At 39.9% G+C, this 27,641-nt stretch overlaps 4 protein-coding genes and 1 long non-coding RNA gene across 6 annotated transcripts in view; 4 read left to right on the forward strand and 1 right to left on the reverse strand.

Moving 5' to 3' along the window:
- Positions 1-1,616, reverse strand: part of LOC103509158 (serine/threonine-protein kinase D3) — a 30,624-nt gene extending 29,008 nt beyond the window's left edge. Inside the window, exons 1-2 of the mRNA XM_026823551.1 lie at positions 1,414-1,616; positions 704-830 (exon numbers count right to left, since the gene is read on the reverse strand). Coding sequence (XP_026679352.1) covers positions 704-829 — 126 coding nt within the window. The 5' untranslated portion in view covers position 830; positions 1,414-1,616. The remainder of the gene's footprint in view (positions 1-703; positions 831-1,413) is intronic.
- A 193-nt stretch (positions 1,617-1,809) lies between these two features.
- On the forward strand, positions 1,810-7,611 carry LOC103509150 (39S ribosomal protein L11, mitochondrial). The gene is made up of 4 exons (XM_008473741.3): positions 1,810-2,022; positions 4,832-4,987; positions 5,114-5,303; positions 7,134-7,611. The coding sequence occupies exons 2-4, from the start codon at positions 4,859-4,861 to the stop codon at positions 7,400-7,402; spliced, it is 588 nt and encodes a 195-aa protein (XP_008471963.1). The 5' UTR covers positions 1,810-2,022; positions 4,832-4,858; the 3' UTR covers positions 7,403-7,611.
- LOC103509160 (condensin complex subunit 3) lies at positions 4,062-26,785 on the forward strand. The gene is made up of 20 exons (XM_026823552.1): positions 4,062-4,079; positions 4,435-4,500; positions 4,613-4,818; positions 9,442-9,455; positions 9,904-10,131; positions 10,896-11,037; positions 11,511-11,641; positions 14,607-14,814; positions 15,255-15,390; positions 16,935-17,100; positions 19,165-19,259; positions 19,892-20,137; positions 20,344-20,533; positions 20,997-21,158; positions 22,545-22,654; positions 22,761-22,853; positions 23,492-23,668; positions 25,636-25,821; positions 26,476-26,702; positions 26,782-26,785. The coding sequence occupies exons 1-20, from the start codon at positions 4,062-4,064 to the stop codon at positions 26,783-26,785; spliced, it is 2,805 nt and encodes a 934-aa protein (XP_026679353.1).
- Positions 17,893-18,698, forward strand: LOC103509149. 2 transcript variants are annotated; one of them, XM_026823560.1, is made up of 2 exons: positions 17,893-18,041; positions 18,116-18,698. In XM_026823560.1, exon 2 carries the CDS (start codon positions 18,145-18,147, stop codon positions 18,610-18,612), a length of 468 nt encoding a protein of 155 aa, XP_026679361.1. In that variant the 5' UTR covers positions 17,893-18,041; positions 18,116-18,144; the 3' UTR covers positions 18,613-18,698. The 2 variants fall into 2 exon arrangements, with proteins under 2 accessions (XP_026679361.1, XP_017299547.1); XM_017444058.2 differs by having other exon boundaries at positions 17,910-17,976; positions 18,052-18,698.
- On the forward strand, positions 23,940-25,133 carry LOC113467403. The gene is made up of 2 exons (XR_003391490.1): positions 23,940-24,210; positions 24,512-25,133. It is a non-coding gene; the product is annotated as an uncharacterized LOC113467403 (long non-coding RNA).
- Positions 26,786-27,641: the final 856 nt, after the last annotated feature.

Here is a 27,641-nt window from a genome sequence, read left to right on the forward strand (position 1 = left end):
AAAAAAAAAAAAAAAAAAAAAAAAAAAAAAACATTCAGGTCCCTTGATCAAAAGAAAAAAAAAGGATTTGATAGAGGAAACTGGATAGGATAATAACAAAGATTTCATCAACCTAAAACCAAAAATTAAGTACCTAATCTATCAGTAAGTAATCCCTCTATCAAGAGTAAAAAAAAAAAAAAATGTTGATAGAGGAAATTAAGTAGGATAACAACAAAGATTTCATCAACCTAAAGCAAGAAGAAGACAGGATAGGCTTTGCCTTTGCAACTGCTCAAAAAATAAACCCTATCTGTTCATAATAAAGTTTGTCAGGGCAAGAATCAAACCCACAGCCCAACACTTGAAAGGCAGACATCCCCCAAAGTTTGGAGTCAAAAGTAAAAAAAAAAAAAAAAAAATGTTGATACAGGAAACTAAGTAGGATAACAACAAAGATTTCATCAACCTAAACCAAGAAGAAGACAGGACAGGACACTTTGCAACTGCTCAAAGAATAAACCCTATCTGTTCATAATAAAGTTTATCTGGGCAAGAATCAAACCCACAGCTCAACACTTGAAAGGCAGACATCCCCCAAGGTTTGGAGTCCAAACTAACTATGCTGGCATTTATACTTAATCATCACACAATAATTAGACAAACCTGAAATATTAAAAGTAAGCAGGGAAGTATTTGTTCTATGAAATGAACTCTTACTTACCTTGGCATTGATGAAGTTACATGCCAGCTCCTTGATGGATTTTAGGTTGAGGGAACAAACTTCAGCACTCACAGTGTCCCGGATGAGTCCAAATTGGAAAATAAATGTCACTTCTGGACTTTCCATCCTTCAACCATAGAAAAAAAAACATTGTTGGTTAATACCTACTTTATTAAATCTACAGACTACAGACACAATGACTACACCTGGATTGTCCACATGGGACTTAGCTGTGATTCAAAACCTATGCCTCATTTTACTCCTTTTGATACAAAAAAAAAAAAAAAAAAAATGTAATCTCATAGGTGCTTTACCTACATACCTACCCACCAAAGTATTTAGAGGTACCTAGAGTTGAACCTGTCTGATTGGGAACCCAAAGGACCAGCATTTTTTTCCCCCTCATTCATCCAGGTTTCCTATTTAGATAGGTCCCAATTTGACAGATTTGACTTAGGGTAGAGTTAAGTGGATTCGACTGCACTTCTGTGTCTTCTGTACACTTGTAGAATATTAAATGAAGGATTTTAATTTATGGAGTTTGTAAGTAGGTAGTCTAAAGATGCAACAAGCCCTTTTTTCCTGCTTACTAGTTCAAATGGACAGCTTTTGCAACATTAACACCTACTTACTTTATCCAACTTTCCACTTTCCTACCCCCATGTCCCCCATAACTTTTTACTTTCTTTTTTGTTAACACAACTACTTACCTAATGGTTTGTTTCTGAAATCAGAAGAAGAGCTTACGATCTCTTTTTTCCATCGCCTTTGCAGAAGTAATGACAGCGTTGTAATTAAAATAATGAAACACTGCGTATTAGCACTATTAGCTGATAAATTAGATAACTGATAAGTACGAATTTCCTTTTCCTCAAGAAGTAAAATGGGGTATGGGGAAAAGAAATCTCAGGAAAATGCTGATTTGCTGATCGCTGACGAGTGACGAGCGAAATTTGCCGAAGGGTTACGAAAGCCCACGAAGGGTTTTTATCAAGGAGGTTCAAATCACACGATGACGTGAAAAGTGAAGCCTGAAATTCAGTTGCCGGCCTGATGCCGGTACGACTGAAACTGATTTGTAGCGCGAAATTTTAAAAACCTTGAAATTTTTTTATCAGTGTGCTGTGCGGTGAAAATAGGAATTTTTGATAAAATTTCATTTTAAGAGAACTTTTTTGATAAAAGAAAAGAGTAAAAGACCATACCTAGGTAGATAAGAAGAAACAAGAGTTTATTCTACATAGAGAACAGAATCACACATCAGAACGTCAAGTGTGGTGTAGAAAACCAAAGTGGTAGTCCAGGGATTTTCAATTTTGGTGAGTGATTATGATTAGGTACCACATGAAAATCAGTCTTAAGACTTAATAAATTTATTCCAAGTGTGTCAGGGGAGAGATGATAAAGGGCCAATGGGGCAAAACTGTTTTGTAAGAAATTGGTAAAGTTCCAGTACCAGGGAGCTGTGAAGTCTGTGCCTGGAGTGTGTGTGGGCTGCATGGAAACCATAGGTCACAAAATGGGAAATCTCTGTTCATAGCATATGTTGTATTATTAGGTTAATATTGAATTTGGCCCCTGTTCCAGTATTAATGATCTCAATCTGTGAATAAGCAATACCAAAGTACAGAATGATACGCTCGTAAATTCCAAAAACATTCCCTCCTGACACCATCCAAATTGGACTGTTTCACAAAAGAGTATTCAAAGATGTTTCAATGTGTGCACTGCTATAGGTTGTTTCACAAAAGACTATTTGAGATGTTATTATTAGGTTAATATTGAATTTGGCCCCTGTTCCAGTATTAATGATCTCAATCTGTGAATAAGCAATACCAAAGTACAGAATGATATGCTCGTAAGTTCCAACAAAAACATTCCCTCCTGACACCATCCAAATTAGACTGTTTCACAAAAGAGTATTCAAAGATGTTTGAATGTGTGTGCTGCTGTGTATTTAAACCACACATTTTAGTATTCCTTCTTTATCTCTTCTTCTTTTTCTTCACCTTTTCCCGTGTATGGACGGGGTCAGCGTTTTTCGTCAGCCTCACCCTAGCTAGGGCTGATTGCTTTGGGCTGACATTTGGTTTTGGCTACAAATTTTATGAGTGGATGCCCTTCCCTCTCAACCTTTGCTATTTCTTTAGCAAGGGAAATTCAGGCTGGTATACTCCCTGTTTATAGTCCCCCAGCAAGACTAAGCTGGTCTACTCCCTGTTTAACATCCCCAAGCCAGTTACCTCCCATTTCATAATGTTCAATTTCTGATCATAATTTATTTGTTTTACCCGCAGGTTGATTTCAATTCCCTCTAGCCAATATTGGATATTGGAAAACCGAAATACACTGGTTCGAAACCACCATCATACACAACATGGCGTAGTGGTCACTGCGCTCGCCTTGCACGCGGGAGACCCAAGTTCGATTCCCGGCGGGGTCAAGAAATTTGTATCATGCAAATGACTGATTCCATGACTGGCTGTTGCGGGGCCCACTCAGCCTCGTGAGGAAAATGAGTAGCTATGACATATAAATGCGCATAGCAACCGGTGCCAGCATGGTAGGTAAACATTGGATTTTTGGATTGTTGAGATATTGGGAAAATCCTACAATGCTGCAGTGAGCACCAAAGTTGTGACATAATAACACAAAAAAAATGCATTTACATTATTATTATTTTTACCTCAGCAGGGAATGCCCCACTATGGCCACATCTTTATTTGTTGAAATACTTATAATTAGATTACAATATTTTCACTAATTACCTATATACTTATAAAACATTTTGGGGGTATTTGAGCAATATGCACTATCAGTGTATTGCATACCCATTCTTCATTCTTTTTCTTCACTTTCCTGTCAGTATTATTCCTTTTGTCTATATCTTTCATGTAGCCCCTTTTTTGGAGTATTTTCTTTTTTCTTTGTTCCTGCATTTTCCCCCCATACTCCTTTTACTCTATGTACATCTTCTTTTCTCTGTACTTTTATGTTTTTGTCTCGTTTGTTGAGTTGGAGTTCTAATGTAGTAAGAAAAGATCACTTTGAAAATAGAACATTGGGACGAATTTATTTTGTGTAGACTCACCAGAGTGAAAATCAAGACTGAGGATTGAATCAATTCACTCTAGCCCATATTGGATATTGGAAAACCGAAATACACTGGTTCGAAACCACCATCATACACCACATTCCCTTCGTCAGGATAAGCCTTCACATCTCTTCAATTAATCTTCTGGTTCTTCTAATTACCCGAGTAGTACGACGAGGCACTTGCATTTCAGGACTGACCGTTGGAGTTCCATAAGCTTCAGAACTTGTTGGACTTTCCAAAGTTGAAGGATTTCTAGGAGTGATGGGACTTTCAGGAGATGTAAGGTTTCTAGGAGTCGTAGGAGTTCGTTGAATTAGAGTTCTAATGTAGTAAGAAAAGATCACTTTGAAAATAGAACATTGGAACAAATTTATTTTGTGTAGACTCACCAGAGTGAAAACCAAGACTGAGGATTGAATCAATTCCCTCTAGCCAATATTGGATATTGGAAAACCGAAATACACTGGTTCGAAACCAGGCGTTCTCTACCACCTAACCCTTAGAGCTCCATTATTATGTGGTCAAATTCTCAAATAAATGAGGATAAAATTCAATGCCTCGGGTGGGATCGAACCCACGCCCTCCTGTTTACCAGGTGAGCGTCTTGACCACTAATATCGTTTCTGTCCCTCAGATCACTAACGTAGATGATGACCCAAACCATCCCCTACTGAGAAACATTTTGTTCTTTTTGTTTGAGGTAAGTAGTGAGAAGTTTTAATTATAGACATGTACCTCGTGTGGAATCGAACCCACACCCTCCTGTTTACCAGGCGAGCGTCTTGACCACTAATATCGTTTCTGTCCCTCAGATCACTAACGTGGATGATCCTCTCATTCGTTATCGTGTGTGTTTTCTCCTGGCCAAACTCCTGGCAGAGTGTTCGGTCATTGATGACGATATATTCGATGAGTTATCCCGTGCCATGTTGGATCGGATTAAGGATAAAGTGGCCAGTGTACGGGTGCAGGCTGTCACTGCTGTGTATAAACTGCAAGACCGCGCCAACCCGGATTGGTTTTACCCGCAGGTTGATTAGCTACAGTATCCTATAGTCATGTCTAAAGCTGGGAAAGTGTTTTCAAAAAATGTAAAAAAAGCTGTGGACAACTTCCGAATGATCAGAACAAACATCCCTGCTGGTTTAGCAAGCCCTGGGCCACCACTTGGACCTACTCTTGGAGAGGTATGTACTGAAACTTGAATGTCTTATTTTCATATTGATAAGAAGGAATTTGTCCTATGTTATTAGAGGGAACAGTTAAATATTGTTAGCAAACATTCATGTAGGTACTTTTATTATTTCTTTCAGAGAGGTGTGAACATTGCAACATTCTGTAAAGATTTCAATGAAAAAACAAAAGACTTGAAAGAAGGTCTCCCACTACCTACTAGAATCAAAGTTAATCCAGACAGGTCTTACAAGCTAATTATTCACAAACCTCCTACATCATATTATCTCAAACAGGCTGCTGGAATGGCTAAAGGTGTAATGAAACCTGGTAAGTTTACCTCTTGTCATAGATATAGAATATTGAATAGGTATATAGACAAACTCATAAATTCCAGCTCACAATATTATGTTTGTGAGTTGGGACAACAGAAAATTATGTTTGATCAGAACAAACATCCCTGCTGGTTTAGCAAGCCCTGGGCCACCACTTGGACCTACTCTTGGAGAGGTATGTACTGAAACTTGAATGCCTTATTTTCATATTGATAAGGAATTTGTCCTATGTTATTAGAGGGAACAGTTCAGCACTACAATATTGTTAGCAAGCATTCATGTACCTACTTTTATTATTTGATGATGACCCAAACCATCCCCTACTGAGAAACATTTTGTTCTTTTTGTTTGAGGTAAGTAGTGAGAAGTTTTAATTATAGACATGTAAACAGTGTGTGAGATATAAAGAAGAGAGAAGGATGGTAGGGTAGCACAAAGTCAGCTGTTCTGAGAACAAAATCTATCTGTTTCGGATAAAATCCACCCCAGATAAGAATCAAACCCACAACCAAGCACTTACAAGGTAGACCTTCCAAGTTACCTAGGCTGTCAGGTTGAACTTTTATTTCATCTACGAAATGTTTGCATCTTTTTGTAGATATACCTAGCAACATAGATTGTTGACACATTTTATCCCCCTTCTCCTCTTAATAAACTTTGTTTTACGTTTTTATTTTTCAACAAGATGGTTTGTTTTATTTGTATTCATATAACACAGACCATGTTGAGAAAGGGGGAAAAATATAGTAATAATAGACTCTTGCGAGTCTATTATTACGACGAGATGAACGCCGGAGGTGTTCTCTACCACCTAACTGTTGAATTAGAGTTCTAATGTAGTAAGAAAAGATCACTTTGAAAATAGAACATTGGAACAAATTTATTTTGTGTAGACTCACCAGAGTGAAAACCAAGACTGAGGATTGAATCAATTCCCTCTAGCCAATATTGGATATTGGAAAACCGAAATACACTGGTTCGAAACCACCATCATACACAACAATATTGACAAATAAAAGATAGGTATGATTTTATTTTAAGTGTACGAGTGTAAAGCTTCAAGTATTGTGGCTATATGCTACTACCGATCAATACAGTAAGGCCAAATAATCAATATGACTAAAGCAGAAGCAGTTTTTGCCATTTTCTCCCCAATTCTGATGATGGCAGATTAGATTCTTCGGTATAGTGGTGAGGCTACTCAAATAATTGACTACTTAAGTAAGTGTAGAAAAGTTCTTTTTTTTTGTAATCAGTTAGTTTTTTGTGCCTTTCTTCTTGTTCGTCTCACTGTTTTCAGTTTGTATGTTTCTGTTTGATTTTTCTTTCGCGGGTTTTCTTTTTTACTTTTTGAAATTTATTTACCAAGTACTAGTTAGCCTCTTTTTTAGTTCCATTAATTTTTCCCCCTTAGTTTTGGTATATGAGGCAACCTTCTACTGCGAAGGTCATTTTTTTCGTTTGTTCACAATTGCTGTGTTTTTTTTTTTTTTTTTTTACTTTGTGATATTTATATTTTCATACTATCCCATTGAGAGGATACCAAGAGGTGTCATCAAGGCCAGAGAGTTAGTTCAGGGCCCCTAAATCGTAGGGGTCTGATGAGGGATATTCAGGTACATAATTATGTCGTTGTACCCTACTTCCTGAGACGGACTTGACCATAGTCCCATTCAGGTACCCTCAAAAGAGCCAGTGTTATTGTCTGTGGCTTGACAGGGCTGGTTTTGTCTCAGTTTTACGTCCTCCAGCGAGACAGAGGTATAAGGTACCTACTTATATAATTAAAATACTTATGTGTACTCAATTCATCTTATCATTTCAGGTAAAGAGATAGGAGGAAAGTTAACATTGAAACATATTTATGAAATTGCCAAAATCAAATCAGAAGATTCTGCTTTTGAGTGTGAAACTTTAGAATATATTTGTACATCAGTTATTGGCTCGGCAAGATCAGTGGGTATAGAAGTGGTTGACAAGCTAGATGCAGAGGAATACCAACAGTTTTTAGAAGAACGAAAAATAATTGTAGCAGAGCAAAAGAAAGAACTTGAAGAAGCCAAAGAAGCTAAAATGTTGAGAACTTCCGGATAGGTAATTTCTTACCTATCTGTCCTAGTGATTATCATACTGCCTTAGCATTAGCACCAAAATTGTCTAGGTTCAATTCCGCCTGATGGGCTTTATTCATCCTTGTGCATTGATTGTGGTGTGTACTCGTCCTTGTAAGGGGGCATTTGAGTAATCTTTGATTATAAAACAAAGTTAGTTTGATTGTGGGGTGTACTAACCCTTGTAAGGGGGTATTTGATTTATTATTATTATCTCAGCAGAGTCCAAACTAACTATGCTGGCATTTATACTTAATCATCACACAATAATTAGACAAACCTGAAATATTAAAAGTAAGCAGGGAAGCTGCTATGGTCTTATCGTCCCGAAATCGAAGAGAGAAGGAAGACAAGATAGGAGAAAGCCAGCCGTTCCGAGAACGAACATTATCCCACCAGGATAAAATCTTCACAGGAAGCTGTAGGCCCACAGAAAAAAATAGGTACATATATGTCAATTTTTCTTTAGATACCTAGGTGGGCTATCGAGCTATACTCATTTCTCATTTCTAAAATGGGTATTAAAAAAATAAATCAAAGTTAAATAAATATTGAAAGATCGCATGTCAAATCCTTTAATAGTTGCAACTGGCCCAATATCTTTTACCGTCAAAACGTCAACTGGCAACACTGTAAAGTTTGTTTACGTTGGATTTTAAAAAAATCCCCGCGAAAAAAAAATGGTCCGTTTTGAAAGTATTTTTTAAACTGAACTTTTGTGCTCTTTCAATTTCAAAGAAAAATTTGTTCCTTCTGTCCTTCAAGAGTTTTCCTAATGTGCCATATACTATAGTGTTTTGTTAAAACCAAGAGGACTAGATCCAAATACTTGCATTACCTACATCAACAATTTGACCACTGTCAGAATGGTAGCAATGGAAGTGGATGATGGTAAGTTATCTACAGAAACCTAACAACACAATAAATCTCTGTAAATCTACAATTTCCTTATCATTGAAGTTGTGATGCTAAGCTTTGGTTAGATTTATGTACTCTCTTGGCAACCTTGACAGAGAAAATAGTGCACTTGATCATTAGGAATTTGGCATCTTTCTAAACCAAACCTAGGGCTTTCAATATCAGGTTTTATCTCAGAGAATGTTTGAAGACAGTTTGGGCATAGTTTCCAAGCATGCTCAAAGCTTGTCAAAGACATGAGATTGTAGAATTTATAGTCCGCTGGGAACTGATTAAAACCAAATTCCCTGTTTCCCATATCATTTGCAAGAGTATAAAAAAAATTGTTAGTTGTTTTACTCTTCTGCAAGTTTGGCATCCTGAATTTAATATTTACCTTCTATTCTTTCAGATGCTTTTAAAAGGCCAGCCCCTCCTAAGGAAAAGTCTAAAGAGAAGACCAGTTTCACCATTTTTGAAATATTCAACTTTGCTCAAAAAGAAGAAACTGATTTGGTGAAAGTGGTTAAAAAAATGGCTGAGATTTACAAGTCTGTAAGTACTTGCATCATGGTTTCATTTACAAAGACCAGTCAGGATTGAATTAAATCTTGGATCAATTACTTTACACTGTATTCTCATTTAATTGAAATCTCTTGATAATCTTACTTATAGTAATTCCCAATATTAGACATCTTTTTGTTGGGTTAAAACTAGCTTTTGAAGAAAATTGTACTCACAAAGCTGAATGTAAACCAATGAAGAATGGTTATTTTAAATTGTTTTCCAGAGTTTAAAAAAAAATTATTTATTAGGTAATCAAGCTGCTGTACAAAGTCCATTGTTCAAAATATCAATTTATTTATTATATATATTTTCTTTTTTGCAGACCCCATTTGATAAATTCACTTCTGATCTGAGAAAGTGCTTACAATTTGTTCTCTGTGCTCAAGAAAAGTGCAAACAAGTAGACAAGTGCTTGACATTTGTTATCAAATTTGTAATGAACATTGTCAGTGCAGACCAAATGAAGAAACACCAAGAAAAGAAAGACAAGAGTAATAATGAATCAAAAGAAGGAAATGAAGAAGAAGAGGAGGATGAAGATGATGACCACCCGGATTGTCCTATCAAGAAAGGTAAGTAGCAATAGTCCTACTTACTGGACGCTGCACACAGGAATATCGTGGGGTAAAAAGGTAAGTGTATGCTGGCTCAAAATAATTAAAAAAAGAGGTTTGATAGAGGGAACTGTAACTGCCAAGATCTTATTGTCCCTAAATCGAAGAGAGAAGGAAGAAAGTCGTTCCTAGAACGAATATTATCCGTTCATAAAATCCACCCCGGGCGGGAATCGAAAATCCTGGCAAATGACAAAAAAAAATCCTTCCTATCTCACCCACCCGTACCTTGCCACATTGGGTTTATCATACTTATTAAATTAAAGAACGAACAATTGACAAGCAAAAAGAACAACTATTTAATGTAGGTACCTACATTTATTACTTGTACTTATTTTTTGCTCTATCGATTGTGATTTATGTTAATTTTGTTCAATAAAGTAAACTATTACCATTACCATTTCAGCATTCAAGACACATCTCTCCATGGATCCGTCGGCCGATGTACGCAAGTCTGTGGTGCGGTTCATATCAATCAGCGTGGACACCGTATCAGTTATCATGGGCAGACTGGACGATACGTCGGATAAAGTGAGAAAACATGTGTATCTGAGTATTGCCAAGCAGAACATTGCCAACTTCACCATACGACAGCGCCAGACATTCATTCAGAAGGGACTGCAAGATCGGAATGGTGAGTTTTGTGCCAAGCAGAACATTGCCAACTTCACCATACGACAGCGCCAGACATTCATTCAGAAGGGACTGCAAGATCGGAATGGTGAGTTTTGTGGTTATCATTAATCTGAGCGTACGTACCGTACGTCAGTATGCTACGTAAGTCCATTATACATTTTTTGATCTAAATCCGAACCAGTAATTGAAAAAACGAAGTGAGCTCTAGGTTGTAACTCTCTTTAAAGGCCCTCTTTCTGATATTAAAAGGGTTTTTTTCTTTTTTCTTACATTTCCTTTTCTTTATGGGAAATTTGAACAAAATTCGCAGGAGTAAAAATAAAAGTACTTACCTACTTACCCAATACTTACAGCAATTTTCAATCTTTATTCGATGTGATCTTTATTGGATATACCTCAGCAGTTGCTGAATTGGGGTCTTGGCCTTGAGCCTGGGCATATTTTTCTAATGGGCAGAACTTACAAATGCTTCATGTATGATGGTTATATTCATAGGTATAGGATTACTCTTTGTATATGTTTTTCTCAACTTATAACTATGTATTGTGCCTATAATGACCACCAAATAAAGGTTTAGGATTACTCTACTCTTTGTATATGTTTTTCTCAACTTATAACTATGTATTGTGCCTATAATGACCACCAAATAAAGGAGGATTACTCTTTGTATATGTTTTTCTCAACTTATAACTATGTATTGTGCCTATAATGACCACCAAATAAAGGTTTATTTATTTATTTGATGTGATGTGTGTATTTCAGCGTCTGTGAGAGCTGCTGTGGAGAATACATTACTGCCAGTATGGTTCTCACGAAAAGGTCATGACTATCTGGAGTTTCTCAACTGTGTTAATGTGGAGGAGTTTGAACAGCCTGCACTGCAAGCCCTGGAGATACTAGCCAAGTAGGGTTAATGTGGAGGAGTTTGAACAGCCTGCACTGCAAGCCCTGGAGATACTAGCCAAGTAGGTTTTTTTGTCTATTAGGCGCTTTAACTATCTAGCAGTGCTTCTCAAAGTGGTCGCCACCGCGGCACACTTACGACTCCAATCTTTCCACGGCGAACAAAAAGTGGGAACAGGGCCTTAGCCATTATCCCGACTTCATTTGGAGTCGGCATTTCCCTCTTTGAATCCCCCCTCTACAATCTACAATCCTCTCTTCTCCATCCCTTCTCTCTCAAATCCTCTGTCATTCTCTCCTATTCTTTTTACTTTTATTTATCTTTTTCTCCTTTTTTTTACCTACCATATTGTACTTTATGATTTAAATAAATAAAGTGGTGCAATATTAAACTCTTGAGATGTAGGAACTACATGTCCTTATTCGACAACAGTCTAAATGAAGTTCTAAATAAATAAACATTCTTTATTTCAGGAAAGATGAGAAGCGTGGGTTTGTGGAACAGTTCGAAGCGCTACTGAACGATCGCTACCTGATTCCCCTCGACCAGCTTAACCCAAACAATACTCTGTTCTGGCGCTTCGTCACTTCATATCTCGCTAAAGGTCAGTGGTCACTGCGTTCGCCTTGCACGCGGGAGACCTGGGTTCGATTCCCGGCGAGGTCGAAAAATTTGTACGAATGATTGATTCCATGACTGGCTGTTGCGAGGCCCACTCAGGCTCGTGGAACATATGTGTGGTCTACTGAACGATCGCTACCTGATTCCCCTCGACCAGCTTAACCCAAACAATACTCTGTTCTGGCGCTTCGTCACTTCATATCTCGCTACAGGTCAGTGGTCACTGCGCTCGCCTTGCACGCGGGAGACCCGGGTTCGATTCCCGGCGAGATCGAAAAAATTGTACGAATGATTGATTCCATGACTGGCTGTTGCGAGGCCCACTCAGGCTCGTGGAACATATGTGTGGTGATGGGAATTCAAAATTAAATATTCACCACTGTGTAATTGTAATATAAATGCGCATAGCGACCAGTGGTAAATAGTGGGTGCTGGATTATTGAGATATTTAGAAAATCCTACAGTGCTGCACCAAATTTGTGATATAGACAAAAGAATCTTCTTCTTTTTCTTCGCCTTTTCCCGTGTACAGACGGGGTTGGCATTTTTTCGTCAGCCTCTCAGTCAGCTTTGGGCTGACATTTGATTTGGCTACAAATTTTACGAGTGGATGTTTTCCGCAGATTCCGCACTCAACTTTTGCTATTTCTTTAGCAAGGGAATTTCAGGTCGGTATACTCCCTGTTTAAAGTCCTCCAGCCAGACAACTAGCATTTATGGCCAATTTTACTGCATTTCTTTAGAATTCCATTGTTGTATTCTCGTCACCAGGTGATTCGCAAATGTCTACGCATCCTCATCGAAACATTCCAAATCATTCACCTGGATCACCTGACCCCTACACTGCGCTCTCTAGCGGAGAACGTGGTCATTCCTAGCATGATGCCGGAAAATAATGAACACTGGGATGTAAATGAGTCTCTGGCAGTGCGGAGAGACTCGGTTGAGGCCCTGGGACTCTTGTGTGTACTAGACGAGTATTTGGCCGTGGGACGCATGCCTGTGTTTGTAGTACTGGTGAGTTACTAATCTGATAAATCTAAACCATGAATTTTTGGAGAAGCTGAGAGGCTCTTTTGGTGGCTAAGGTTGTTTACTTGCTTTTTTAAAAGAACTTTTAAACAGGTGAGTCCACACATAGTCGACGGCCGGTCGTCTATGTGTGGACACACCTTTATAGAGGGAACTGTAACAACGAACGTATTATCGTCTCAAAAGAGAGAAGCAAGATAGAATAGAAGAAAGCCAGCGGTTCCAAGAACGAACCCTATCTGTTAGCATAAGTATTTGGCCGTGGGACGCATGCCTGTATTTGTAGTACTGGTGAGTTATAAATTTAATAAATGAGGGGTCAAGAGGAAGACTAATAATGAACACTGGGATGTAAATGAGTCTCTGGCAGTGCGAAGAGACTCGGTAGAGGCCCTGGGACTCTTGTGTGTCTAGACGAGTATTTGGCCGTGGGACGTATACCTGTGTTTGTAGTACTGGTGAGTACCTAATCTAACCTGCCTCGGTGGTGTAGTGGTCAAGAGGCTCGCCTGGTAAATCCTTGCCGTTCAATCCTTGGGCGTGGGTTCAATCCTTGCCGAGGTATGAAATTTTATCTTCAATATAATTTGACCACAATAGTTGTAGTCTACTGCTGGAGTAAAGGTTTCTTCAGTCCTTTGCGAGCAGTATAAATAAGCACTATCATTAATATTATAATACATCTAAATATGTCAGCCTAGTTTCGCTTGGTTGGTAGCGCGTCTGCCTTTTAAGTGCTAGGCCGCGGCTTCGATTCCCGCCGGGGGCGGAAATGTAGATTATTATGTTAAGGCGGTCTCTTCCTGATCCCTTGTGTGCCGCGTCCATTTTAGTTTAGGACTATTGCACTGAAAGAAGACCAGTGTCTTGTTGTGGGCCTATAAATGGGGATCAGAGCAGCCAAACCCTAACCAGCCCGGCTAACTGGAGGTTACAAAGGGTTTAACATACTTCAAAGGAAAAGCACAGATCCTCGGGATTTTTGACTGCGGTTCGGGATGGGCCAAGTAGTCTTGGCTAGAGGCTATTAACAACAGCAACAACAATATAATTTGTATAAAAATGGATACATAACATACTTGAGTTGACTAAAAACAGAGTGGAGTTGACTAAAAACAAACATTTCTCAACAATTGTACTACTGTTGGTAAACAAATGTTTCCGGGTGGGTACTAGGTTTCAGAATTCATATTTATTTATTTTTAAATCTTTTTTTACTACAGAATAGTAAATGTAAATGCAATTTCTTTGTGTTATTATGTCACAACTTTGGTGACTACTCACAACTACAGAATAGTGTAAACAAATAAAATACATTGGAATTCAAAATTAAATATTCACCACTGTGTAATTGTAATATAAATGCGCATAGCGACCAGTGGTAAATAGTGGGTGCTGGATTATTGAAATATTTAGAAAATCCTACAGTGCTGCACCAAATTTGTGATAGCACAAAGAAACGGCATTTATTTAAGCCGGGGGCCACAAAGTGAGTTTAAACTCAGTATCTAGTGGAGTTGTTAACGCGTTGAACTTTGGATCTGGAGGTTGGTGGTTCGAGTCCAAGTCAAGTCATAAAATTTATCTAGGTGTAAGTAATAATTAGGTTACGATATTTGTGACAAACATTTAGGTATGCTTAATACAATTTAAAATTCCTTTTACTATTTTATATCTCGTTACAGAGGACAGGGCTGGCGACGAGGAGACCCTACTGGAGGAAGATGCCCAGAAGTTGCCCAAACTGGTTGTTAACGCGTTGAACTTTGGATCTGGAGGTTGGTGGTTCGAGTCCAAGTCAAGTCATAAAATTTATCTAGGTGTAAGTAATAATTGGGTTACGATATTTGTGACGAACATTTAGGTATGCTTAATGCAATTAAAAATTCCTTTTACTATTTTATATCTCGCTACAGAGGACAGGGCTGGTGACGAGGAGACCCTACTGGAGGAAGATGCCCAGAAGTTGCCCAAACTAAGCGACTTCGCCAAATATATCCGCGCCTACTTCCTCAAAGATGACGAAGAAGAGGAAGAGGTGTGGAGAGTTGTGCAGACCAACTTCAATCTCATCCAGCTGCTCACCATCGCCAAGCTGTATGACTTCAAGGACGAAGTGGGGAAGTAAGTAAAAATCTAAATCATGATTTATTTGTGGTGAGAATTCTCAGACCAACTTCAATCTCATCCAGCTGCTCACCATCGCCAAGCTGTATGACTTCAAGGACGAAGTGGGGAAGTAAGTAAAAATCTAAAAAAAATCTACTTAAATTATGATTTTTTTTTGTGGTGAGGACTCTAAGAGCTTCTTCGCAATTTTTGTGGATATCACAGCATTACTACTTAAGAGCCTCCTTTAATATTTCTGACATTTCTATAATTTTTCTTTTTACTCTGGTAATGCCGCCACTGGTCGCTACTCGATAAAGTAGCTACTCAATTGTCCTCACGAGGCTGAGTGCACCCCGAACTCCAAGTACAGAGCCGAAAAAACTTCGACTGTTCCTCGTTCTTAAGTGTGGAAGTGTGTCTTTTAACAAATAACCTCTCTATTCCCGTTTCAGGTCTCACATTGAGCAGCTATGCATTGACCTACTCAAATGTCCGAAAGTTATGGCAGCCGAACTGATCACCACAATCATTGAACTGTTTGCTTTGGTCGTACGCAATGATGACTCCAGACTTAACATCATCGCTGAGGTGTGTATGTTCAAAAAAAAAAACGGTTCAACAAGAGCTCAGCAGAACTGTTCCGCATAGCAACCAACAAAGTCAGAATAACCATGATGATCGCCAACATCCGGAACGGATAGGCACGCAAAGAAGAAAAAGAAGTGAAATTAAAAAAAAAACTACCTCTTGAAAAAAAAATATTTCGAAGCAATGAAACAATCTCGTAGCATGTCTCTTATCAGATAGGTAGGCGATAAGAGACACAATTACGGTTAGCACTGGTATTGGTATAAGTAGGGCCATCGGCTGGTAGGAGTGTCGGTTGTATAGAACTTGGGCTGAAATTAGGGGTGACTCAGCGTATACAGAAGAACATCTCGGTATGTGAAAAAAGTTGTTGCTGTGTAACTGCACTGAGGGGGGTTAATAGCCTCTAACCAAGACTACTTGGCCCATCCCGAACCGCAGTCAAAAATCCCGAGGATCTGTGCTTTTCCTTTGGAGTATGTTAAACCCTTTGTAACCTCCAGCTAGCCACGCTGGTTGGGGTTTGGCTGCTCTGATCCCTATTTATAGGCCCACAACAAGACACTGGTCTTATTTCAGTGCAATAGTCCTAAACTAAAATGGACGCGGCACACAAGGGATCAGGAAGAGACCGCCTTAACATAATAATCTCTCTGTTGAAGGTCTCTCAGCCAGACCAACAAAAGGTGTCTGAGGTCACTAGTAACCTCCAGCTAGCCAGGCTGGTTAGGGTTTGGCTGCTCTGATCCCTATTTATAGGCCCACAACAAGACACTGGTCTTCTTTCAGTTCAATAGTCCTAAACTAAAATGGACGCGGCACACAAGGGATCAGGAAGAGACCGCCTTAACATAATAATCTCCCTGTTGAAGGTCTCTCAGCCAGACCAAAAAAAGGTGTCTGAGGTCACTTACCTGTTGAATGGAAGAGAATTGAGGAGGTCGGGGTCCAGGTGGGGGTGCTATGATGAAAGATTCTTTGGTTGTCTCATGTACGGAATTCACGAGAGGCTCACGTAGATCCGAGATCACCTGTAACAGAAGAGAGAGATTTTTACTAATCGTAAATGAATCACAAAAGATCTAACCAGGCCGCAGTGAGAAAGGGTGTTTATTGGACCACTACACCTACCTCGGTGGTGTAGTGGTCAAGGCCCTCGCTAGGGATCAGAGCAGCCAAACCCTAACCAGCCTGGCTAGCTGGAGGTCACAAAGGGTTTAACATACTTCAAAGGAAAAGCACAGATCCTCGGGATTTTTGACTGCGGTTCGGGATGGGCCAAGTAGTCTTGGCTAGAGGCTATTAACAACAGCAACAACAATATAATTTGTATAAAAATGGATACATAACATACTTGAGTTGACTAAAAACAGAGTGGAGTTGACTAAAAACAAACATTTCTCAACAATTGTACAACTGTTGGTAAACAAATGTTTCCGGGTGGGTACTAGGCTTCAGAATTCATATTTATTTATTTTTAAATCTTTTTTTTTTACTATAGAATAGTGTAAACAAATAAAATACATTTAAATCCATCCCCTCAGGCGCGGCTCACAGTAGATCTGGATGTGATGGAAGAAGCACTACGTCAGGCAGTGGACGAGGGAGACTTTGAACAAGCCAAGGAGTTGTGTCAGAAAGTATCTGAACTGAAGGCTAAACTGGCTGCCCTAGGAGGGGGCGAGTCCACGCCTACTCCACCTCAGAGAAGTAAGTTTGTAGAAGTAAAGGCCCGTTAAATATTAATTCAGTCATTAGGGGGAAGGGCTTAATTCATAATTAACCCAAGGGCTAAACATATTAAACACATTTTATTATACAAAATAGTGTAGAAAAAATGTATGAAATAAATATTTATGTCAAATAAAATTACAATTACATTAAATTTAATTAGTACCAGCCAGATACTAACAGTCCATTAATTGAATAGGGTCGGAACACTCAATCACAGATTAGGAAATGATAAAATTGTCAGTGCACAAATAACTTTTGAATTCCTTGTTTGCATTTAAAAAAGAGGAAGAGTTTCATTGAATTAGCTAAAACTGAACTGTTTTCCCTAGCATAAATCAAGCCCGAGGGGGCCCACCCTAAAAGCTTCGCGGCCCACAAAAATAGTCTGTCGGGCCAAATGTGGTCCGCGGGCCGCTAGTTTAAAATCGCTGTACTACATAGTTATTTATTTATGTATGCTATATTAATGGAAAAATCCATTTACCCCTGCTGTATCGAGGTTTCCTAGCTGGTAGTGGCTAAACTGGCTGCCCTAGGAGGGGGCGAGTCCACGCCTACTCCACCTCAGAGAAGTAAGTTTGTAGAAGTAAAGGCCCGTTAAATAATAATTCAGTCATTAGGGGGAAGGACTTAATCCATAATTAACCCAAGGGCTGAACGTATTAAACACATTTTTACTATACAAAAAATACAGTGTAGAAAAAATTTATGAAATATTATTTATGTTTATAACAATTACATTAAATTAGTACCAGCCAGATACTAACAGTCCATTAATTGAATACGGTCGGAACACTCAATCACAGACTAGGAAATGATAAAATTGTCAGTGCACAAATAACTTTTGAATTCCTTGTTTGTATTTAAAAAAGAGGAAGAGTTTCATTGAATTAGCTAAAACTGAACTGTTTTCCCTCTATTGAATTCCTTGTTTGCATTTAAAAAAGAGGAAGAGTTTCATTGAATTAGCTAAAACTGAACTGTTTTCCCTGACAAAACGAATCAAAAACACTTCTCAACATGGCGGATATCAGTCAAGAGTGCGAAGATCTCAACTACGATTGCAACTACAACATATTCCTCGCCAAGCAATACCTCCCTAACCTACGTTCCATGACGGACCGACAGAAAGCGTCCAAATGGATGCGCAAACTCTTAAGCTGCGCTCACACGATGGACGAAATGAAGCTGCGCAACGATTTCATGTACTACCTCGTGTTGAACTTGCAAGCGGGGGAACTCCAGGCCCCGTTCACATTATGCCCTCCCCCGCCCGGCCCCCTGAGCTCGCTACTCGCGTTACTCCCGCAGGACAAGTCCCCGCCCACTGGTTGCCTAGCAACCGAGTGTATACAAGACAGTCAGGATTTGCCGCTCTTGTACCGCCAGTCACCGGACGGAGGCGCCTTCCTGGCGGCCCAGCCTGTGCCACGGTGCGGCGCATTCTGTTATCTGGCGGTGGTGTGTGGACAGGATGAGAAAGAATGACAAGAGACACCCTAAACTCTGATGATAATCATACCTAAATGAATAATAATGGAGAACTGAATTGTTAAGAGAAAATGAAATTGAAACTCGTATTTTTATTGAATACTTAATCCCACATTAAAATCATCTTAATCCCACATTAAAATTATCTTATCTTTTAAAAATTTAAAGGTTAACGGTTTTTGTAGGGTCCCTTTCAAAACTAATGAAAGTAGCCCAGAAGTAATGGGCTCGTAATGAATGTGAGAATTGTAAGAGGAAAAATCTCCATGAAACTTTCCAGGTAAGGAAATGAAAAACCTTGAAGCTTTCATAGCTTTAAGATTGTTTGTTTGATTACTTAAAATGAACAGTATTTTTTGTTATACATATTCCATATTTGTAACCTCAAGTTTATTCAATCAGTTCTCGCACTGGTATAAATGTTCATTCAAATAATGATGCACGACAGCACACGAGAAATAGATTTTGTCTTGTCTCGTGGAAAATACGAGAATTTCTTGTCTCGCCTGCATCACTAAATACAATACGATTTTTGTCTGTTCTCAACAGAGCCTCAGGAAGCTCCTACTTCCAGTACAGATGAAGATGTCGCCATGGGCGAGGATCCAGCACATACACGACGTAGTGTTACCAATGATCCTCAGGTAAATACCAATGATCCTCAGATAAATACCAATTCTATTAATAATAATATTATTCCTCAGGTAAATACCAAATCTCTCTGAAGGAGCTCTTTATGTAGTAGAACAGCGATTCTCAACTGGGGGTACGCGGGAAAAAAATTAAGTAATGGAGGACAAAAGAATCTTCTTCTTTTTCTTCGCCTTTTCCCGTGTACAGACGGGGTTGGCATTTTTTCGTCAGCCTCTCAGTCAGCTTTGGGGTGATTGCTTTGGCTGACATTTGGTTTTGGCTACAAATTTTACGAGTGTATGTCCTTCGTTCTCAACCTTTGCTATTTCTTTAGCAAGGGAATTTCAGGTCGGTATACTCCCCGTTTAATCTTCGCCTTTTCCCGTGTACAGACGGGGTCGGCATTTTTTCCTCAGCCTCTCAGTCAGCGCTAACTAGGGTGATTGCTTTGGGCTGACATTTGATTTGGCTACAAATTTTACGAGTGGATATTTTCCGCAGATTCCGCACTCAACCTTTGCTATTTCTTTAGCAAGGGAATTTCAGGTCGGTATACTCCCTGTTTAAAGTCCCCCAGCCAGGCTAACATGTATGGCCAAATTTAGATCATTACTTAAGCACTCCATTGTTTTGTACTTACCAGGTGATTCGCAAATGTCTACGCATCCTCATCGAAACATTCCAAATCATTCACCTGGATCACCTCACGCCTACACTACGCTCTCTAGCGGAGAACGTAGTAATTCCTAGCATGATGCCGGAGAATAATGAACACTGGGATGTAAATGAGTCTCTGGCAGTGCGGAGAGACTCGGTTGAGGCCCTGGGACTCTTGTGTGTACTAGACGAGTATTTGGCCGTGGGACGCATGCCTGTATTTGTAGTACTGGTGAGTACCTAATCTAATAAATGAGGGGTCAAGAGGAAGACTAATAATGAACACTGGGATGTAAATGAGTCTGGCAGTGATTCCCGCCCGGGGCGGAAATGTCTACAGGACATCATCCGATTTTTCGGAGAAAAAAAAATTGATGAAACTTACGACAAGTGGGAACGGACCTTTACTTCCCGAGCTTAACCCTTTCTGGTCCACAGTTGAGCAATCCGGCAGTGACCGACATTTGTCTGAAGACAATATTCGACCTCCTGTGCAAGTACGGACTGGAGGTGTTCGGTATTAACCCTATGATAGACGAGTACCTCACGCCCAGTGGCGGTAGAACCCGGGTATCGTCTGGATCTGGCGAAGGTGGACTGTTCAGGGTTAACGTGGAAACTGTTACTGGTGAGTTATCAACAGACATGACATGTTAGGCCGTATTTTATTATGTGACTTTTTTTTTCAACCAAGGAGATATGAATTTTCATTTTCAACATCCTGACTGCCAAAGAATATTCGTCTGGCTTTTTCCTATCCCATCTTCCTTCTCTCTCCGCTTTCGGGACAGTAAGATCTTAGCAGTTACAGTTCCCTCTATCAAACCTCTTAAAAAAACCCCTCCTAAAATAGTAATATTTTCTCCTCCGTATTTTATTATGTGACTTTTTTTTTCAACCAAGGAGATATGAATTTTCATTTTCAACATCCTGACTGCCAAAGAATATTCGTCTGACTTTTTCCTATCCCATCTTCCTTCTCTCCACGCTTTCGAGACAGTAAGATCTTAGCAGTTACAGTTCCCTCTATCAAACCTCTTAAAAAAAAACCCTCCTAAAATAATAATATTTTCTCCCGATTTTGATTACAGCTGAAGACTTCACTCCTCTGATAGGAATGCTGGTGCGGCTGGTGGAATCAGAACATAGGAATCGTGCACTGGTGGGTCTATGCAAACTTCTGTTCATTGGCCGCCTTCGATCTGCCACCCTACTGTCCAAGCTGATCGTATTCTGGTTCAGCCCTGACTCATGTAAGTTTTTCTTATTTAAAAATAATAATGTTAAACTAATATTGTGTCAAATAACTTTACTTTAGGATAGATCCTTCGATCTGCCACCCTACTGTCCAAGCTGATCGTATTCTGGTTCAGCCCTGACTCATGTAAGTTTTTCTTATTTAAAAATAATAATATTTAACTAATATTGTGTCAAATAACTTTACTTTAGGATAGACCGACCATACTCACACACTGAGGACAAAGCGCGAACGACCTACTGTCACTATTATTTGCACTCGTCTTTCGATTGAAAATATTTCAACGGGTTACTTCCCAAATGGGAAGTATTGTGTCTCTTATCGCCCATCTGATGAGAGGCATACTACGGGATGGGCATGCTACGACACAGACCATAAGCGTCTAATGTAGCAATTGTTTCATTGCTGCGAAATAAAAATGGGAGTAAAACGCTGCAATTGAAACTTCATCTTAATCCCACATTAAAATTATCTTATCTTTTAAAGGTTAACGGTTTTTGTAGGGTCCCTTTTAAAACTAATGAAAGTAGCCCAGAAGTAATGGGTTCGTAATGAATGTAAGAATTGTAAGAAGAAAAATCTCTATGAAACTTTCCAGGTAAGGAAATGAAAAACCTTGAAGCTTTAAGATTGTTTGTTTGATTGCTTAAAATGAACAGTATTTTTTGTTATACATATATTCCATATTTGTAACCTCAAGTTTATTCAATCAGTTCTCGCACTGGTATAAATGTTGTTAATTTAAGTAGTGATGCACGACAGCACACGAGAAATAGATTTTGTCTTGTCTCGTGGAAAATACGAGAATTTCTTGTCTCGCCTGCATCACTAAATACAATACGATTTTTGTCTGTTCTCAACAGAGCCTCAGGAAGGTCCTATTGTGTCTCTTATCGCCCATCTGATGAGAGGCATACTACGGGATGGGCATGCTACGACACAGACCATAAGCGTCTAATGTAGCAATTGCTTCATTGCTGCGAAATAAAAACGGGAGTAAAACGCTGTATTATTTTATTTTTAATCTGGTGGAATATGAATCTGATCGCATGGCAGTGCGCCAGGCCAAGTTCCAGTAAGCAAGCCTGTGTATTTATACACGAACCGATTCGGCAGGTTTTTCTCACCTTCGTAGATCGGCTTCCTCTAAAGATATATTATTTTATTTTTAATCTGGTGGAATATGAATCTGATCGCATGGCAGTGCGCCAGGCCAAGTTCCAGTAAGCAAGCCTGTGTATTTTTACACGAACCGATTCGGCAGGTTTTTCTCACCTCCGTAGATCGGCTTCCTCTAAAGATGAACTTTTGAAATTCAGGGCACATATTTAGGTATTTGTATTAATTTGTGTCAGGTTTATTGATTCTGCTTCTCCTTCAGCTTCGGATCTGTACGTGCAGCAACAGTTGGGCAACTTCTTCTCCAAGTTCGCCTCCGTGTGTCCCCAAGCCCCCACCATGTTAACCGAAGCCACACTGCCAAGTATTAACATGATAGCACGTGCAGCAACAGTTGGGCAACTTCTTCTCCAAGTTCGCCTCCGTGTGTCCCCAAGCCCCCACCATGTTAACCGAAGCCACACTGCCCAGTATTAACATGATAGCTGAAGCACCCCCTGATTCTCCCCTAGGCGAGGTAGACGTGGATAATGCTCTCAAACTTCTCATTCAACTGACGTGCCAACAGAAGGTGAGTTACTCAAGCCTCGTAAGGTTTTTAGCTAAATTATTTATTTAGGTTAAGATTAAGACTTGAGATCCACAGGGTGGGGATCGAACCCGTTGATTCTCCTCTAGGCGAGGTAGACGTGGATAATGCTCTCAAACTTCTCATTCAACTGACGTGCCAGCAGAAGGTGAGTTACTCAAGCCTCGTAAGGTTTTTAGCTAAATTATTTATTTAGGTTAAGACTTAAGATCCACAGGGTGGGGATCGAACCCGCGGCCTAGCGCTTACAAGGCAGACGCGCTACCAAACAAGCTACCAAGTATCAATATGATAGCTGAAGCACCCCCTGATTCTCTTTACGAGTGGATGCCCTTCGCACTCAACTTTGAAGTATCAATATGATAGCTGAAGCACCCCCTGATTCTCTGTACGAGTGGATGCCCTTCGCACTCAACTTTAAGTATCAATATGATAGCTGAAGCACCCCCTGATTCTCTGTACGAGTGGATGCCCTTCGCACTCAACTTTGCTATTTGTTTGGCAAGGAAAATTTCAGATTAGTCTACTCTCTGTTTAAAGTCCCCCAGCCAGACTCTGATTACCCCTCTTGACCACTACACCACCGAAACAAAATTAACCCATTGTGTTTTGTTTCCCAGTGCACTCCTCCCAAACCTCACGACGTTCTAGCGCGAGATATTCTCATGTCGATGATAGAAAGGAAGAACAAAGTCAATCAGCTTATCCTTATCAAAGCTCTGCACAAGCTGGAAATCTCGTACAACTGTACGGACATCACTGAGGAGCTCCTTAACCTTGCCAAGACAGCTGAAAATGTAAGAATATAACTCCTAAAAAAATGTGAAAAAAAGCTTTGCAATTCCATTTCTTTACTCGAACAGCCTTTTTTTAAAGAAGTATAATAGAGCTAACTGTAACAACGGAGATCTTATCATCCCGAAAATAAAGAGAGATTAAAGAAAGATGTTTTTTTTTTTTTTTTAATTCAAGTCATTTATTTTTGTTATTTAATATGACATAATATTATTTAGTATGACAGAGGGAACTGTAACTGCTAAGGTCTTATCGTCCTGAAATCGAACTCGTCCAAATACCAACCACGCGCAACGTTGCTTAACTTTAGTGATCCGATGGGAACTGATGCATTTAACGTGCTATTGCTTGAATTCCATTCAATCTTACAATCTCTGGTTAGGTACTTCTCCAGGTTTCAACACTGTTTTTCCATGCTGACCTAGCCATGGTTAAAAGTCCACGCACACTTATTCGTGATGGAACATTTAACGTGCTATTGCTTGAATTCCATTCAATAAAAATTCGTCAACATCTTACAATCTCTGGCTAGGTACTTCCCCAGGTTCCAACACTGTTTTTCCATGCTGGCCTAGCCATGGTTAAAAGTCCACGCACACTTATTCGTGATGGAACGTAGACATGACCTTTTACCTTCTTTTCTAATGTACGGAACCGCTTTACTTCAAGGCACATTCCCTCACCATGATGAGTATCACCCGTGTTTTCTTAGACGGCCACTCGTCCAAATACCAACCACGCGTAACGTTGCTTAACTTTAGTGATCCGATGGGAACGGATGCATTTAACGTGCTATTGCTTGAATTCCATTCAATCTTACAATCTCTGGCTAGGTACTTCTCCAGGTTCCAACACTGTTTTTCCATGCTGGCCTAGCCATGGTTAAAAGTCCACGCACACTTATTCGTGATGGAACGTAGACATGACGGACAAATGTGCGTGGACCTTTTACCTTCTTTTCTAATAGGTATACGAAACCGCATCACTACTTCAGCATCACTTCAAGGCACATTCCCTCACCATGCGTAACGGAAAAGTTTAATCATAAAATTTCCACTCAAGGGATTCGAACCCAGCACCTCCGGGTTTCGACTTCCCTAAACCGCTCAGCCACCGAGGTAATTCACGATTTACCCTAAGGCCCATACTCAAAAAGCCCAATCTGAGGCTTACCTGTAGGGGCTAGAAATCCCTAAAGGTTGGGGTTAAGCTTCTACGAATCTATGCTAGCACGGCCGTGTTAAGCACCTGCTAGAGCTCCGGCCATTGTATCATAATTTACCCTGAAGCCTCCACATTATTGTACAACCTCTCGGCCAGGTTTTCAATATACTCCACTGATTCCACTACTGATAGAAGGCCATCTTCTATGCTAGCACGGCCGTGTTAAGCACCTGCTATAGCTCCGGCCATTGTATCATGATTTACCCTGAGGCCTCCATAGCATCGTACAATCTCTCGGCCAGGTTTTCAATATATTCCACTGATTTCACTACTGACAGGAGGCCATCTTCTATGCTAGCACGGCCGTGGAAATTCCATACCTCGGCTGGGATTGAACCCACGCCCTCCTGTTTACCAGGCGAGCGCCTTGACCACTACACCACCGAGGCAGGCTAAAGAAGTTTAATAGAGCTAACTGTAACAACGGAGATCTTATCATCCCGAAAATAAAGAGAGATTAAAGAAAGATGTTTTTTTTTTAATTCAAGTCATTTATTTTTGTTATTTAATATGACATTAATATTATTTAGTGTGACAGAGGGAACTGTAACTGCTGAGGTCTTATCGTCCTGAAATCGAAGGAGGAAAACAGGATAAGAGGAAGCCAGCCATTCCGAGAACAAACTTTATCTGTTTAGGAATAAGCTTGCCCCGGGTGAGAATCGAACCCGCGGCCTAGTGCTTACAAGGTTCCGCTACCAACCAAGCTAACTAGGCTGGCTCTTATTTTCTTTTTTTTTTCCAGACGCTTCGTGACAAGACTGCCATTCAGAAGATGAAAGTGTTCCGGCTGTTCCTGGAGACCCAGATTACCAATATTCACAAATCCACCCTGATTAACACGAGACAAACCCTGGATGCTATGGATACGAGAAACACTATGAGTCAACGCCACAGTAGAACCAGTAGTCAAGCCGCTAGCAGCTTAGGGGTATGTACATTAGAGGGTTTAAAACTCTTAGGCCAGCCACTCACTTTAGAAACAAGAGGCTTTAAGCAGAGTGAACCGGAGAGCATAGATCTTTTTGGTCTTAGTTCTATGCGGGTTGAAGTCGTCACTTTCATCTGCATAAGATGTACTATCTAATAGAAGTCACAAAAGATCTAACCAGAACGCAGTGACATAGGGCGTTTATTATAGCCAATCGATGGCCCTAGTTATACCAATACTCTAGTGGATTGGAATACATCACATGCCTTCAGGCACACTCCATTTGTCAAGGGTCTAGGTTTCCCTTGCCCTTGGACTCAATTTAATTTGAAGAAACTATTTAATAAAATTTAAAAAAACTATCTAATAGAAGTCACAAAAGATCTAACCAGAACGCAGTGACATAGGGCGTTTATTATAGCCAATCGATGGCCCTAGTTATACCACTACTCTAGTGGATTGGAATACATCACATGCCTTCAGGTACACTCCATTTGTCAAGGGTCTAGGTTTCCCTTGCCCTTGGGCTCAATTTAATTTGAAGAAACTATCTAATAAAATTTAAAAATAAATCTTAGATTACAAAAATAGATTTATTATAATGCGCTAACAAAAAATTAGTAAAATATTAATAAACGTGACATTGTTTCACAGGATATGATTGAGGAGGACGAGGATTCTCAACGTAAACAGGACGAGTTGGAACGGCGCACCTCCCTGCTTCATCTCCACTCTGCCGGAGTGGTACAGGAGGGGAGCTCGGATGAGGAAGAGGCCATTGGAGATGGCGACACATCCATAATGAGACGCCCCATGATGAAGATATCGCCATGGGCGAGGATCCAGCACATACACGACGTAGTGTTACCAATGATCCTCAGGTAAATACCAATGATCCTCAGGTAAATACCAATGATCCTCAGATAAATACCAATTCTATTTAATAATATTATTCCTCAGGTAAATACCAAATCTCTCTGAAGGAGCTCTTTGTGTTATAGAACAGCGATTCTCAACTGGGGGTACGCGGAAAAAAAATTGGGTTATGGAGGACAAAATACCTTCAGATGTGGACAGTGACGAGAGTGAGAGTGGGTGAGTAGAAGAGAATGGAATATAACCTGCTTACACTGCCAAAATGAGATTGAAAAGTCCCTTTACTCCCGCAGTCGAAACAAGGTCTTATGTATTTAGTTTCGTTTATTTTTATTTCGGTTTATTAAAAGTGAGGAGTAGCCTATTTTATGTGGACAGTGAAGAGAGTGGGACAGTCAACTTAGAAGGTAGCGCGTCTGCCTGGGTAAGCGCTAGGCCGCGGGTTCGATTCCCGGCCGGGGTGGATTTTATCCTGAAGAGATAAGGTTCTTTCTCGGATTCTCGGAACGTCTGGCTTTCTCGGATTCTCGGAACGGCTGGCTTTCTCCAATTCCGTCATCCTTCTCTCTTCAATTTCGGGCCTCCAATTCCGTCATCCTTCTCTCTTCGATTTCGGGACGATAAGACCCTAGCAGTTACAGTTCCCCGTATCAAACCTCTGGAAAAAAAAGTACCCACAAAATAGACTCTTTCAACTTACCTTTAAGTCCGGTATGGGTTGTTGTGCACGTAGGAACACATACAAAGCGGTAGGTACAGACTCGTAGGCAGCTATTCCATTACCAAGACATTTCAGTACGTCCCTGCTTTTAGTGTTCTTATCCGTACAGACTCGTAGGCAGCTATTCCATTACCAAGACATTTCAGTACGTCCCTGCTTTTAGTGTTCTTATCTTCTAACAGCTTCTCTATCACATCCAGCTTGTCCACATATGTATCTTCAA

The sequence above is a fragment of the Diaphorina citri genome, unplaced genomic scaffold (genome assembly GCF_000475195.1).
Source record: "Diaphorina citri unplaced genomic scaffold, Diaci psyllid genome assembly version 1.1 scaffold471, whole genome shotgun sequence".
Taxonomy (NCBI): domain Eukaryota; kingdom Metazoa; phylum Arthropoda; class Insecta; order Hemiptera; family Psyllidae; genus Diaphorina; species Diaphorina citri.

Bases quoted from the DNA above. Each gene is read 5' to 3' on its own strand.
- LOC103509150 (XM_008473741.3), top strand. From the start codon at position 4,859: ATGTCTAAAGCTGGGAAAGTGTTTTCAAAAAATGTAAAAAAAGCTGTG. The intron at 4,988-5,113 runs GTATGTACTGAA...TATTTCTTTCAG, and splicing joins TTGGACCTACTCTTGGAGAG to AGAGGTGTGAACATTGCAAC. The intron at 5,304-7,133 runs GTAAGTTTACCT...TTATCATTTCAG, and splicing joins TAAAGGTGTAATGAAACCTG to GTAAAGAGATAGGAGGAAAG.
- LOC103509160 (XM_026823552.1), top strand. The intron at 19,260-19,891 runs GTAAATACCAAT...TGTACTTACCAG, and splicing joins GTGTTACCAATGATCCTCAG to GTGATTCGCAAATGTCTACG. The intron at 22,655-22,760 runs ATGATAGCACGT...CCCAGTATTAAC, and splicing joins CCACACTGCCAAGTATTAAC to ATGATAGCTGAAGCACCCCC.
- LOC103509149 (XM_026823560.1), top strand. From the start codon at position 18,145: ATGGCGGATATCAGTCAAGAGTGCGAAGATCTCAACTACGATTGCAAC.